This window comes from Lupinus angustifolius, chromosome LG18 (genome assembly GCF_001865875.1).
Source record: "Lupinus angustifolius cultivar Tanjil chromosome LG18, LupAngTanjil_v1.0, whole genome shotgun sequence".
NCBI classification, from domain to species: domain Eukaryota; kingdom Viridiplantae; phylum Streptophyta; class Magnoliopsida; order Fabales; family Fabaceae; genus Lupinus; species Lupinus angustifolius.
In genome coordinates, this window is record NC_032026.1 from 13,583,850 (window position 1) to 13,597,518 (window position 13,669).

At 32.5% G+C, this 13,669-nt stretch overlaps 3 protein-coding genes across 4 annotated transcripts; 1 reads left to right on the top strand and 2 right to left on the bottom strand.

Moving 5' to 3' along the window:
- LOC109332270 (acyl-CoA-binding protein-like) lies at positions 40-1,600 on the top strand. The gene is made up of 4 exons (XM_019567197.1): positions 40-175; positions 810-927; positions 1,094-1,156; positions 1,270-1,600. Exons 1-4 carry the CDS (start codon positions 164-166, stop codon positions 1,347-1,349), a joined length of 273 nt encoding a protein of 90 aa, XP_019422742.1. The 5' UTR covers positions 40-163; the 3' UTR covers positions 1,350-1,600.
- On the bottom strand, positions 1,891-3,283 carry LOC109332570 (RING-H2 finger protein ATL52-like). Its single transcript, XM_019567549.1, has 3 exons — positions 2,771-3,283; positions 2,617-2,673; positions 1,891-1,953 (listed from the first exon to the last, which is right to left on the bottom strand). Exons 1-3 carry the CDS (start codon positions 3,281-3,283, stop codon positions 1,891-1,893), a joined length of 633 nt encoding a protein of 210 aa, XP_019423094.1.
- LOC109332408 lies at positions 10,371-13,219 on the bottom strand. 2 transcript variants are annotated; one of them, XM_019567382.1, is made up of 4 exons: positions 12,617-13,219; positions 11,984-12,039; positions 11,699-11,894; positions 10,371-11,004 (listed from the first exon to the last, which is right to left on the bottom strand). In XM_019567382.1, the coding sequence occupies exons 1-4, from the start codon at positions 13,127-13,129 to the stop codon at positions 10,654-10,656; spliced, it is 1,116 nt and encodes a 371-aa protein (XP_019422927.1). In that variant the 5' UTR covers positions 13,130-13,219; the 3' UTR covers positions 10,371-10,653. The 2 variants fall into 2 exon arrangements, 1 of the variants encoding a protein (XP_019422927.1); XR_002105895.1 differs by lacking the exons at positions 10,371-11,004; positions 12,617-13,219 and adding an exon at positions 11,006-11,094 and having other exon boundaries at positions 11,129-11,894; positions 11,984-12,455.

The following is a 13,669-nucleotide window of genomic DNA, read 5'->3' on the forward strand; positions in this document are numbered from 1 at the left end:
ATTAATGAGATATTGAACGTGGTAAGGGGAATATGGTTGCGTTAATGGTGGTAATATAGTTCCCTTAAGTTGGCCCATAACTCATTATTCAGTAACGAAACTCAACTGCTTCCATCATAACCCTTTATCATCTTCTTCTTCAATCTCTTCATCTCTCAACAACATGGGTTTGCAGGTCTATCTCCTCTCTCTCTCTATATATATACGTTATATATATATATATATATATACACGTTATATATATATATATTCATATTCCAATAAATTTAGCATACATTTTTGCCTTTTCCTAATTTTATTAATCAGATTGATTGGTTCATTGATCTGTTCTTTACTTCTGTATCATCATACAAAAAGTGATATTCTTTGTTATTACCAAAATATAAAAAAAGTTGATTTGATGAAATTTGTAAAGAACCCTGTTATTCAAATAAACTATGAAATTAAAATCATCAAAAGCTGCATGGTGGATCTCGGGAAAGGGATCTTGTAAGTCTATTCTCTAATGAACATTCATTGCTCTTGTAACCATATATAAGAGTAATAGGCTGTGATTTCATGTGAATCTTATCTGTGATCTTAGACTTCTAAATCCTGAATCCGGTACATTAGAGTAAATGAGAGAATCATATTGCCGTGGATTCGATTCGTGATAAATGAGAGAATTATGTAACTACGAGTAGAACATTGTCTACTAACCAAAAAATAAGGATCTTATACATGTGCTTATGTTTCTGAACTTTTTAACTAGTTTATAACATTTTGCTTCTTAAAAACATTCATAAATTCATTGGGACATTTCCATTCAGGAGGAATTTGAGCTGTATGCTGTGAAAGCTAAGTCTCTGCCAGATACTACAACAAATGAAAACTTGCTTATCATTTATGGATTGTACAAGCAAGCCACTGTTGGACCTATAGACACCAGTGAGTTCTCTTTTGTCAACAAGTAATAATCAAATTAGTATCTTCGATTTTATAATGCTCTCTATAACCTTCCCCGATAGGCGATAAGGGGTAGGTATTTTAAGTCTTTTCCCGCTTTTGTAATTCTTTAGGATTGTCTTTGTTCATGACTGTGTTTGATTTACAGGTCGTCCCGGAATATTCAACCAGAGGGACAGAGCTAAATGGGATGCATGGAAGGCTGTTGAAGGTTAAAAAATTTATCCTTTAGTTCCAAGTTTCCATGAAAGCTAGTTAGATCTATATATATTGTTTCTTGGTACTTTTATGCATTCTCAGTGACATCAAAGTTCTTTCTGGCAGGGAAATCCAAGGAGGAAGCGATGAATGATTATGTTACTAAGGTGAAACAGCTGCTGGAAGAAGCCGGTATTGCTGTTTGAGACACCATTGTCATGTATTACTTTCTGATTCTATTCTGAACGTTCGGATGTGTTTGAAATAAACAATTGTGGTGTTTTATGTAGAACTAAATATGATCTTATTTAATTATCAGTGATGAATTAGATATGTTGTTGCTTTGGTGTCAGTTGATTGTATCTTTGAGTACTTGCAGAAGATGCAATTGACCATAGACTGGAAAATTTCTGTTTAGTATGATTAAAAATATTTCAACTTTTGAGTTCAGTTGCTTGGTCTAGCGTTTTTACTTTTTACTATCAACTTTCAATGATATGAATCTGAATTATATCAGATGCTGGAGTTCAGTTTCATTACTAAATAGTCTTCTTAAACAATGGAACATTATTGTACCCAATTCATTCTTTTTGCCTTTAGTTGCATACATATCATTAGACAACTGATAAAATGCTGATTATTTATTGCACTAAGAAAACAGTCCCATCACACTCTTTCTAGTCTCTTTTTTGGAGTTTAGTATATGAATAAACCTCTTAAGTGGAGTTTAGACTATAAATGAACCTCTTAAGTGCAACCAGTAGTTTCCATATCAGTATTTACAGCTTGTTGTTGTTCTATAGTTCCTACCTGTAATATGAAATTGTTCTGGAACGGACCAATATGCCCACTATTCACTAATCAACTGGGTCACCCGATCTACCTATCATTGAAAATTGGCATGTTCTGTTATGCTGATTTGATTCTCTCCTGTACTTGAGAGTCAATGGGTCGGATGAATATACTTTTTTATTTAAAATTTATACCGTTAAATGTTTTTGAAAAACACGTGTTATCATCTCTACCCAACATTGTCCCCTCCAGTATTGTAGAGGATCTAGATTTGTGTTATGCATGACTTTGGAGGTTAATAATTTATATCCTAGAAGTAATGTCTCTACTCTTAGAAATAATATTAGATATATCTATCATCCATATATCCCACCAAGTTACAGCCTTGTAAAGTAGCCTCATCTGTAAGAGTGAAAATGAATGAGCAATAGTTTGAATTTACTTTTATTCTATGCTACATAATGTACAATCACATTCTGAAACTGTGCAAAATGATTCATTTTAAACAAGTACCTTTTACAAATGATATATCGAGTTCTGAAAGAGTGTATAATCCACACCGGCAAAATTCTATCCAGGAACAAAAATGGCATAGAAAAGGCACAACCATATCAGAAAAATATGAAATCAGATTAAGGCCTTTGAATGGTAATATAATATAACAATGAAATAATAACATACTTTGATATAGCTGAATTTTCCAGCACATTTGTGCAAATTAAACAACTCATTATCAATCTAAGAAAATACCCACACCAGATTTAAATGACAAATGTGTCTCCTTAAAACCCTGAATTATTTCCTAACAACAAATCTACACACTTCAACTTCGTACAGAATCAAATTGCATAATGTTTATGCTGTGATGTGGATTCATATGATTATGACCATAACCCATATCCGGCAAAGGGGCAAGTTGGAACATGGCCGGAAATGGCGTGACGATGGCGATGGCGATGGCGCGACAAATGGGGCAACTAGTATGAGAATAGAGCCACATATCAATGCATGGTACGTGAAAAGAGTGCATGCATTCAGGCAAGGTCCTCAACTCCTGACCTTCTTCAAATTCTCCCAAACACACAGCACAAGTACTATCTCCACCTTCATCACCATCAACTTTTCCCTTCTTGTGATATTTGTGTATTGGAATCAAGTGTGCCAATGGATAAGAAATGACATGGTTCTGGCTCAGTGCTGCTGCTGCTTGCAGTGACTGTTGCTGATGTTGGTGGTTTTGGTTCCACAAAAAAATAGCTATGAGATGGTATATAAAGAAAATAAGTGCTGCTAAGCTCATTGCAACAAGTGGGACAATAATGTTTTCAGAACCATTGCCATCATCCATAGATTATACAAGATTATATGATGATGATGATGATGTTGCAGAGGGAGAAATTGTAGTAATTGTGTAAAGTGAGTAACTAAGGCTTAAAAATAAGTTAAAAGTTGGCAAACCGTTATGTATTTATATTGGTGGCAAATGAATTTAGATGGATGATTCCCATTTATTATATTTATCTATGAATCTAGTTTAATAGATTATATAGATAAATATTCTCCATTTGCTTTTAAATTAAAACTAAAAACATTTCAGAATAAAATTTTCCTTTTAAGAATCACTATTTCAATCCAACATTTTTTAAAATCATTTTTAATAAAAAATCACTTCTAAAATTCCTTTTTAAAAAAGATTTATTTACTCTTTTAAGAAATATTTTTTTAAAAGTTCCTTTTTGAACTTTAATTTTTTAATGAGATATTTATATGTGCTTATAATTAAATCCACTTATCTTATAATTTGTATCAGTTTAATAAAAAACATTACAAAAAAGTGAGAATTGATATAGTAAATAAAATTAAAAATAGAAGAATATCATTCGCGAATATATATTTGAATGTATTGCATATAATTTTGTAAATAAAATAAAATTAGATTATAATACATGAATTTAGGTTTTTTTTTTAATGTAGAAGATTGCATATAATTTTGTTACCTTAAATTTTTGAGTTATAGCTGGCTACGGTAAATGTTAGAGATTACCATTATTTAGTGCTTTCTTGTTAAAGTTGTACTGCACTTTCTTGATTTGGAAAAAATAATAATGGCAACAACATAGAAGGTGATTATTTTTTCAGAGTACTTGAAAATAACTGCTCCCAAGTTTTCATGTCCATAAATGTACTATTATGAAGGTCAATAAATTGAACTCCTAGTTGAATTTCATTCAATAAAAGGTTGAGGTTTTCATTGATTTTTGTTTTGTTTCAAAACCCATATTTACACTCCATATAAAAAAGAAGAAAGAGAATAAACATAAACAAAAAAATGAATGAGGTACTCTATTAAATTTTGATTTATAATGGAGATAGAATATTTTATGTGAAAACTATAATATGAATAATTAATGTTTTTAACATTAGATATGTTATCGTTTAGTAGTAATATCTCATTTTAAAATATAAAAAATATATTCATATTATTTAAAACCAAGTCAAAATAATGAAGGGTGAAAATATTGAGTAGTTTTACCATTAAATCATAAAATTAATAGTTAATAAAATAAATTTTGATAAGACAATACAAATATGCCGTGTTTTAAAGGCAAAATAATGAAGGACGAAAAACAGATATGGAACGATTTTGCAACACATGAGGAAAATAATACCAATAAAAAATAAAATAAAAACTTATTTGAATGGTTTAAGACTATGAAGCACGGATTCATCAAACAACCTCACGTGTCGGTGTCTGACACGTATCCGACACAGATATGCTCGGATTCGCAAAAGATACGTATCCGATTTGTTTTCAATAAAATATAGGATATATGAATTTATTTTCAGTAAAATATAGGATATATAGATTCGTTTTCAATAAAACATGATAAGATAGATTCGTTTCCAATAAAATATGATAACATAGATTTGTTTTCATTAAAATAGGATAAAATATATTTGTTATGGATGACAATGATCTTAGGATAGATTTGTTTTCATTGAAATAGAATAAGATAGATTTGTTATGAAAGACGGTGATTTTAAATTTCCATTATGTTTTTTACTTTGGATATTTTAATTTACATGTATCCCTGAACATATCATATCCTGTATTTTGGAAAAAATATGTATCGACGTATCTAATATGTATCATACCCAACACACGTATCAATATTGAGGTTTAACATATAAATAGGAATGTCACCCACATTGAGAAAACATACACATTTCCTGCATTATTGTCTAATCATTTTAGTTATGTTAGTTTGTTGTTATATAATATAATATTTCCACTGTTCATTGTAAAGGTATTTACTTTCTTTATTCTATGTGGCTTTTACCTTACAGCAGCAGGGATTTTTTCTATTAATGAAAAAATAAATATTTGTTTTTCTTTATATTTTTAGTAACAAAATTATTATTTTATTATATATAGAAAGATAAAAACATTTTATCATATTATATTTTTTCTTGTTTTTTATAGTATTTATCTCTTTATTAATAGAGAAAATTTTATCACTATACTTAGCTAAAAAAGCTAATGTATGATAGTATTACACCAAGTAGATTGGTGGGTCACATGATTTTTTTAATAAAATAATTAAATTTACATACCAAACAAAATAATAAATTTAATAATACTTTTATGTAAAATAACTTATATATGCTTCATTATTAAATGAATAAATAATTATTACAATTTAGTAATTTTGTATCATCAACTCGTCAGTTTTGTTAATAAATTTTGAGTAAATAAGTTTTTTAGAAGAATATCTTTAATATATATTTTTTTCTTTTTAAAAAATATAATGTTATTTTCATGACTAATCTCTTACAACAAATTATAATGAATATAGAGGAATTCATAATAACATTTCTTTTTCTCGTGACTATAAATCAAATTATTTATTAATAAGTCAAATTAATTAATAAAAAAAACTTTTAATTAGTAATAACAACATGTCTTTAATCATAAACAATGAATGTAGAATAAGACAAGTATAAGAGAATAAAGGAACAATAGTTAATATGCATTTTTTTCTCAACTCATCTTTTGAAAAGTTTCAATATGTCACATTTGTTCCTTAAAATATGTAAAAACACTACTAATCAAAACATTTTCTATTCAAAATTATGTAAGACTCTATTCTCTATTATATATAGAGATACACAATAGAAAGCTAACTCTTGTTAGAGTTACCCACAAACCCAAAAAAATACTATTTATTTACCCAAAAAGGTAAAAATACCAAGATATAAAAAACAGATAATTCTAGCACCTTACTTGATCTTTAATCCACTCATGAGCATTAAACTCTACTAGCACTAGCATATTCCAAAATTGGGCACAAAAATAGCTATCAAAAAAACGTTTGGACGGTTGTGATGCTTCCATTGACTTCATTCTATCCTTGGTAATGCCCTGTATTAATCTTAACATGTAGCATACAGGAAAATAATAATTTTTACTCCTTGCAGCATAGTTTCATCTTTTCCACGAAACTGAATGTATAATTGAAGAGGAAAATTACATGTTATTTGTTAAGACCCAAATCAAAATCCCTTTATACCATCGTTTACACACGATACTAGAGATTGGTTAAGAAGGGAGTGATAGTATCTAAGTTTTTTAATTGTATTCTCATAAAGAAGAAATATTATTAGAAGATATAAGTAGGCCATAACAACATAGGAGCATAGACACATGCAAAGGGAAAACATGTACAAATTAGGTATTGACTTAATAATGTAAGATCTCACTAGATCTTCATATAGATAAAAAAAGTCAAGAATTTCATTTCTATAAACGACATTAATTGGGAGGGGCTAAACTCCTCTCAAGTACCGGAGAATCAAATACTGGACTAAAATTATGACACATGACACATTAAAATTTAAGGGTATAAGTTTTCTTTAATTTTCTAATTAAATAAATAAATAACGTGTAAAAATATATCCACTCCAATACTGAGCAATACTATAGGAAAGTTCATTTCTATTGAAAGAGTTAACCACACATCCCAAAAGAATTAATTTATTACTCATAACAGAAATACCCTTACTTGTATGGAAAAGGGAAAACATGTTACTAGACAAACAATTTATTGTCTTGAATTTTTAATTTTATTCATTTTCCTTCCCGAAAAATGCAAACAAAAGCTTTTAAGTCCAACATGGCACACCATCTTGAGAAAGCGGAAGCCATGGAAAGATAGGAGAATCTCTTAGAGAAGATAATGCACTAAATTTCATTGATTAATTCAAGAGGAATGTGGAAGCCCATTTGGTGAACAAGGCTTGATCTGCCTGTGAATGAGAAAAACCAAGAGAGATAAGTTTGTTGGATAATGTGGTGTGTCACTCCCTACTTGCTTGTTTTATGCCATATAAGGATTTATGCAGTTTGCACACCAAGTTGGGTTGAGGGAGAGATAAACTAGGAGAAGGAACCATGTAGACTTCCTCATGTAAGTCCCTATAGAGAAATGCATTGTTAATATCCAATTGTTCCAAAAACCAAGACTTGGCAGCAGCTAGAACAAGGACAACTCTAACTATGGTGATTTTGACAATAGGAGAAAAAGTATTAAAGTAGTCAATGCCTTCCATTTGTGTGTATCATTTAGCCACAAGTCTGACTTTGTGTCTTTCAAGGGAGCCATCAGCATGGAATTTAGTTTTGTAGACCCGTCTACGACCTATTGGATGCTTATCTTGAGGGAGAGTGACAAAGGACCAAGTGTCATTAAAGATCACGGCTTGGAGCTCCTTGGTCATTGCTTCTTGCCAGCATGGAATTTTGGAGGCTTGAGCACAAGACTTGGGTTCTTGTTGTGTGGTGATGGAAAGACAGAAGGCTTTGTATGTAGGAGAGCAGTTCATGTATGAAAGAACAGAAGATAAAGGATAAGTAGTAACTGAAGAAGAAATATTATCACAATTAGAAATTATGGCAAGGTCACAATGATAATCTTGAAGGTGAGAGGGGGTCTTATAGGTCTGAAGGATTGTCTGTAGTGGTGGGAAGGTTTTAAGGTGAAGTTTGTGGTATAGCATGAAGGAGAAGAGGGTCATCATGATCTGTGGTTGGAGGGGTATAAGAAGGTAATGGCACAAAGCAGGGGTCATTTTCTGTGTTGGTAGAGGTCTTAGTGTCTGGATTGAGGAAGGGAAAGTTATCTTCATAAAAAATAATATTTCAAGATAAGAATATATCATGAGTTTTTAAGTCATACAAAATATAGTCTTTTATGCCATCTTTATACCCAAGAAAAACAGACTTTTTAGCTCTATGGTCAAACTTTGTTCTATTTGCAAATATAGTATTTGCAAAAGCTAGACAACCAAATACTTTAAGGTATGAAATGGAAGGTAAATCAAAGAACAAGCATTGAAAATGACTTCTGTTTTTAGGAGACGACTTGGCAGTCTATTTATAATGTGAGTGGCATGCTGAATCACAAAAGTCCATAATTTATGAGGTAGGTGTGATTGGAAAAATAAGGATATTGCCAAATTTAAGAGTTGCTGATGTTTTCTCTCAACAATGTCATTCTGTTGAGGGGTCTCAACACAGGTTCTTTGATGTATGATTCCCTTTGAAGCAAAGAAATCATGCATAAAAAATTCAAGACCATTATCAGTTCTCAAGAACTTGAGTTTGGTATTGAATTGGGTATCAATGTAAGCTAGGAAAATAATTAGATGTGATCTAGTTTCAGCCTTATTTTTCATGAAAATAACCTAAGTATATCTAGTAGTGTCATCCACTAAGGTGAAGAAGTACTTATGTCCAATCATTGAGGGGTGGAATAAGGCCCCATATGTATGCGTGAAGAAGAGTATAAGGTTTAGTAGTATGTGTTGTGCTAAGGGAAAATAACAGTTTTCTTTGCTTAGCAATATGACGGATATCACAATGAGAGGAAATCTTATTGTAAAGAGGTAAAGTACTATATCGTTTACAAAGTAACATCAAAACAGTAGGAGATACATGTCCTAATCTCTTATGCCATAAGGAAATCTGTGCAAGGTTTGTTACAGTGCTATGAAAAATAAAATTCCTATGTCTAACAAAACTGTTGTGATCAAGATTAAGAACATAAAGGCCCTACAACAATTTAGTTGAACCAATCATCTTCCTGAAAAGGTTCTGGACAATAACACATTGGTTTAGAGAAAAGATAAGATGACATTGTAGATTAGTGATGAGTTTATGCACAGATATGAGATTGACATGAAATTTTGGAACATAGAGTACATTATGTAAAACTAGATCATTGGTTAGTATAATTGTGCCAAAGATATTTGTGTAGACTCTATCGCCATTAGGTAAGGTGATATTTATAGGAGTAATGAGTCTATGTGTGCTAAATCTGTGCAGATCATGTGTTATATGATTTGTGGCTCTTATGTCAAGGAGGCACTTTGTATCAAAAATACCTGGAGGAGCAATATTTGTAGCAGAGTTCACAACATGATTTGGACTATGTCTGCTTTGACTCAAAAGGTTGAGAATTCCTTGAAATTGTTCATTAGTGAAGGTTCTGGAGGAGGCCTGAGCATTTTGGTTGGATTGGTTAAGAGAGGAAGTGTTACTAGTTTCATGGTCAAAAGAGAAACCTACAGTGTGGTTAGCCATTCTGCCAGATCTATTGGAATGATATCCTAGAGGGTAACCATGCGTAAGAAAACATGTTTCTATGGTGGTTGTGGTATGCCTTTGGTGATGGAATCGAGTTTGTTCTGGGACTCTAGTGTCAGTTTCATACTTCTAGACCAAGATTGATAGTTCTTTCCATTGAGTAGTAGTGTGACAAGAACTTGTTCAGGTTTCTCATTGGAATAAAGAAAATAGGGGTTTACATGTAGATCAAAGGAATTGGTTTGGTTTGTCATGGTTGAGAAGAGAAGGAGAAATAGTGCAAAGAGGAGGCAGACACGAAGATGAGAAGAAGTGGTGGGAGATGAATTAGAGCCTTAGCTCTGATACCATCTTGAGAAAGCGTTAACCATGGAAAGAAAGGAGATTCTTTTAGAGAAGATAATGCACTGAAATTCATTGATTGATTCAAGAGGAATGTAGAACTCCCTTTTATACAAGAGTTTCTAAAAAGGGAAAAACAAACTAAGCTACCTAACACAAATAATAATAGACCCAAATTTCCATAAAGAGGAATTGGGCTTGATTACAAGGAAGGCCCAAACAGTGAATGAAGGAAAAATAGATAGAAAGAGGGTGGCAAAGCAAGATGCACGATCATAGTGTAATGAGAGAAGACTTGGCTGCTTGGCAAGTGAGGAGGTGAATTTAACACACCAAGACCACTTATTTTTTGTAGATGGGGGACTAAGAAGAAATAAAATCTAAATACAGACAAAAAACAAAAAAATCATAGTTATAAGGAGCAAAACCTTATTTAAGCCAACAAACAAATTAGACAAGAGAAATATGGAAATGGAGATTCTGCTTATGTCTGCATGTGCATGTGATTGGTGATGTGACCCTGTTATTATCCTTGTTACTTAGGTGTTGCATTTGAGTGGTTATTTCAATCTATAAATGGACAAATGCTAAGGAGAGCATATTTAAGATGCAAACATAAGCAGATATGGTGTGATTTCATTTCACAGGGATATCCAACCTACCACATTTATGGATTGAAACCATATACATACCAAAAGTGATAATTTGTTAGGTTGAGAGATAACATAATTCTATTGAACAAATGGATATCTAGAAATATAATACTCTCTTACACGAGTTGCACCATCTCTAGCCAGAATCCCCTCAAGATCTCCAATAATTCTAGCCAACCATATCTCCAAATTCCGCTGGACTTCTTTGAAGTTGTTCTTGATGGAGTCCAAAGATCGCTTTCGCGTCACCGTGGTCTCACCTCTTACCTCGTCATTGTAATGGCTCTTCCCAAACTCAGCTTGAAGTTCCATCAGCTTCTGTCCAGTTTCGGATGCACCTTGTTGAAGCCTAAATGCTTCAAGTAACAACTCGATTTGCGTTTGGGTTCGAAATTCTGAATTGATGGAGGGTTCACTGGGATCGATTGCCTGCTCAAAATTAAAGGACATGTTAGGCCTAGAAATAGGCATGCAATGTAGTTCTTGACTCTACCTGACATAAACTTCAAAGTAAACTTTCTATAAAATGGATTAGATTGTTATAAGCATCCACACCAAAACTAATGCAAGATTTTTTGTGCATCTTACATTCAGGTCCATAACCCCACATCAGCTTACATAATTGTGGTTCTGTTGGACTAAATTACAACCATGGTGCTAATGGTGCAGGCTAGGATTTCCTATCTCCTGGATGAAGCAATTGATAGTCACAAAAAACTTGCAATAATAGTTTAACTAGATAATTGCTTGGCACCTAGCTTTCTCCACCTCTCAAACAATAACCTCTGGTTTATCAAAATATATAAGACATTGAACAAATATAGTATCATGCACACAACCCATCAATTTCCACCAATCATCAGTTATATGGCGGATTGGCATAAAAGTCCATACTCAACATTACCATGGTTCCTTGCTCTCTCTACAGAGTTTTAAAGGTCAGAAACAATTTGACAGAATGTACCATAGAAATTTATTATGAGGAGGTTTACACATGCATTTTACATATCCGGTCATGTTAAATATTTCTGAATGCAAAGTGGCCAACTTATATTAAATAGAGGATGAAGCATTTTAAAAGAATTAGCAAGGTTGTACAAACAAAAAAACAAGAGTGACTTACTATTCTTCTACATAAATCGTCGATCGTTTCTGAAAGTGCTTCATATCTTTTTGCCTGTTTCTTTATCAAGGATGATACCTTTGATAGATCATTCTTACCAACCTTCTCCAGATTTAATAATTCATGTTCAAGTAATTTAAGTTTAGAGGAAACTCCAGCTGAATCACCTCCATCGACCTTCCAAGGGGACTCCCTTCTGGATGAAGAACATTTACTCTTCAATCAGTTGCAGATTAATGCCAAGTGGTACAGAAGTAATCAAAATGGAGAATATCAATTATTTACCTTGCTACAAAATGCTTGGTATTATACACTGATTCACGTGATTCATACTGCACATCCTGCAAGAGTTAACATTTATAGTTCAAATTTCAAAAAATAAGCAAAATGCAGGGTCAGATAAACTACATTAAGATAAAATCTAACACAATGATCGTTGTTTCGGGAGGAATAAATTCTGTTTGATGGAGTCAGATGAACTTAGATCTTACTATTATTTTTTAGTCAAGATGCAAAAATTTATCTTTACCATAGAAGTGTCTTACTATTTTTAGACTTAATTGTTTGTATTTCTATGTTGGTGTTGTGTGTCTCATGTTGTATCCTGTATATGTAATTCCTAAATAAGGACACAATAAGTGAGTTTAGGCTTCAGCAATTAGCAACCATAAACAACCTCCAGAATGATAATACTGGATTTCAACCCAGGATAAGATTGGTGCCTAGTGCCTAGTGCCTACTATTTAATATAAAAGTGTTTTAGGCTTTTGAGTTTTCTCCCATGGGTTATCACACAGAAATAATTTTTTTAAGTGGATATACACTTTTAACTTTTAAGCTCAATTTAGACCAACTTTTATCACAATCATGTTATAATTGAGTTTTGTTTTTAAGAATGATGGAAAATTGCAGAGAAACCTGATATAGAGAAGATTTATGAGCCCATAAGTTAGAAGAAGCAGAAGCCAGAAACTCAGAATCAAAACCATTATTCACAAGTTTCTGATAATACTCTTGATGTTCAAGTTGATACACAACCTCTTCTTCTACATTCTCACTCTTCTCCACACCATAACACTCTCTACTCCTCCACCCACCCAATCCCTCCTTCTCCATCTCCGCCACCCTCTCCCTCATCCTCCCCACCTCCTCCTCCGCCGCCTCCACCAGCATCAGCAGCCGCTTCTCCTCCGCTTGCCATGCGTTCCTATGAGAAGCGAAGATCTCCACCACTCTTGCATTTGCCTTTGAGTCCTCTTGCCTTCTATACTTCATTTCCCTTAGCTCCTCTTCTGCATTGTAGAGCTTCACTGTAAGGTCGCGAACGTGGGAGTGTAGGTTGTTTGGAAGAAGTGCGAGGAAGACAGAGAAGATGAGGCCTATGTAGGAAGAGAAAAGCTTCTTTATCTCTTCTTCGTCTTGATTTGCCATTGTTATGGTAGAGAGAGAAAGAGGAGAGGTGTGTAAGTGAGGTAGCTAGTAGCTACTATTCTACTACACTAGCTTCTATAGAATAATACTGTTTTTTTCACCTTTTCTATAATAATGTACGCATTGTATAGTGCAATTTGCAAATGATCACTATTAATAGTGATGGGAAAACTGATAGCCAAAGTCATAAAAATGCTCACAGTGAGAATGGCTCCGGTTGGAATGAATTAGGTTTTGTTCCTTATTCGATCCAAAATGTTGGCTGAGATGTTTTTTTTAATTGGAGTTTAGTTTTATACTTAAAACTAATTTGATCCTGAATATCGATTGAGTCAGCTTTTAAATTTGACCTCAATTCTAAATCTGTTTAAATATGATATATATTCATTCTAGATAAAGTTTATTATTATGAATATGAAATTTGACATTAGAAATTATATGTATATATGTTATTAATCATGTATATAATGAAAAAATGAAGAATCAATGATATCTTCAACAAAAATATGTTATTACTTTATACATGGTTGAATAGAGACG

What these genes read in the sequence shown, in the direction of transcription:
- LOC109332570 (XM_019567549.1), bottom strand. Translation starts at nt 3,283, where the DNA reads ATGGATGATGGCAATGGTTCTGAAAACATTATTGTCCCACTTGTTGCA. An exon ending in ACATTATGCAATTTGATTCT is followed by an intron (nt 2,674 to 2,770) that starts GTACGAAGTTGA and finishes GTATTTTCTTAG; the next exon opens with ATTGATAATGAGTTGTTTAA. An exon ending in GAAAATTCAGCTATATCAAA is followed by an intron (nt 1,954 to 2,616) that starts GTATGTTATTAT and finishes TTCATATTACAG; the next exon opens with GTAGGAACTATAGAACAACA.
- LOC109332408 (XM_019567382.1), bottom strand. Translation starts at nt 13,129, where the DNA reads ATGGCAAATCAAGACGAAGAAGAGATAAAGAAGCTTTTCTCTTCCTAC. An exon ending in ATAAATCTTCTCTATATCAG is followed by an intron (nt 12,040 to 12,616) that starts GTTTCTCTGCAA and finishes TAACTCTTGCAG; the next exon opens with GATGTGCAGTATGAATCACG. An exon ending in ACGATTTATGTAGAAGAATA is followed by an intron (nt 11,005 to 11,698) that starts GTAAGTCACTCT and finishes AATTTTGAGCAG; the next exon opens with GCAATCGATCCCAGTGAACC.
- LOC109332270 (XM_019567197.1), top strand. An exon ending in TGTTGGACCTATAGACACCA is followed by an intron (nt 928 to 1,093) that starts GTGAGTTCTCTT and finishes TTTGATTTACAG; the next exon opens with GTCGTCCCGGAATATTCAAC. An exon ending in TGCATGGAAGGCTGTTGAAG is followed by an intron (nt 1,157 to 1,269) that starts GTTAAAAAATTT and finishes TCTTTCTGGCAG; the next exon opens with GGAAATCCAAGGAGGAAGCG.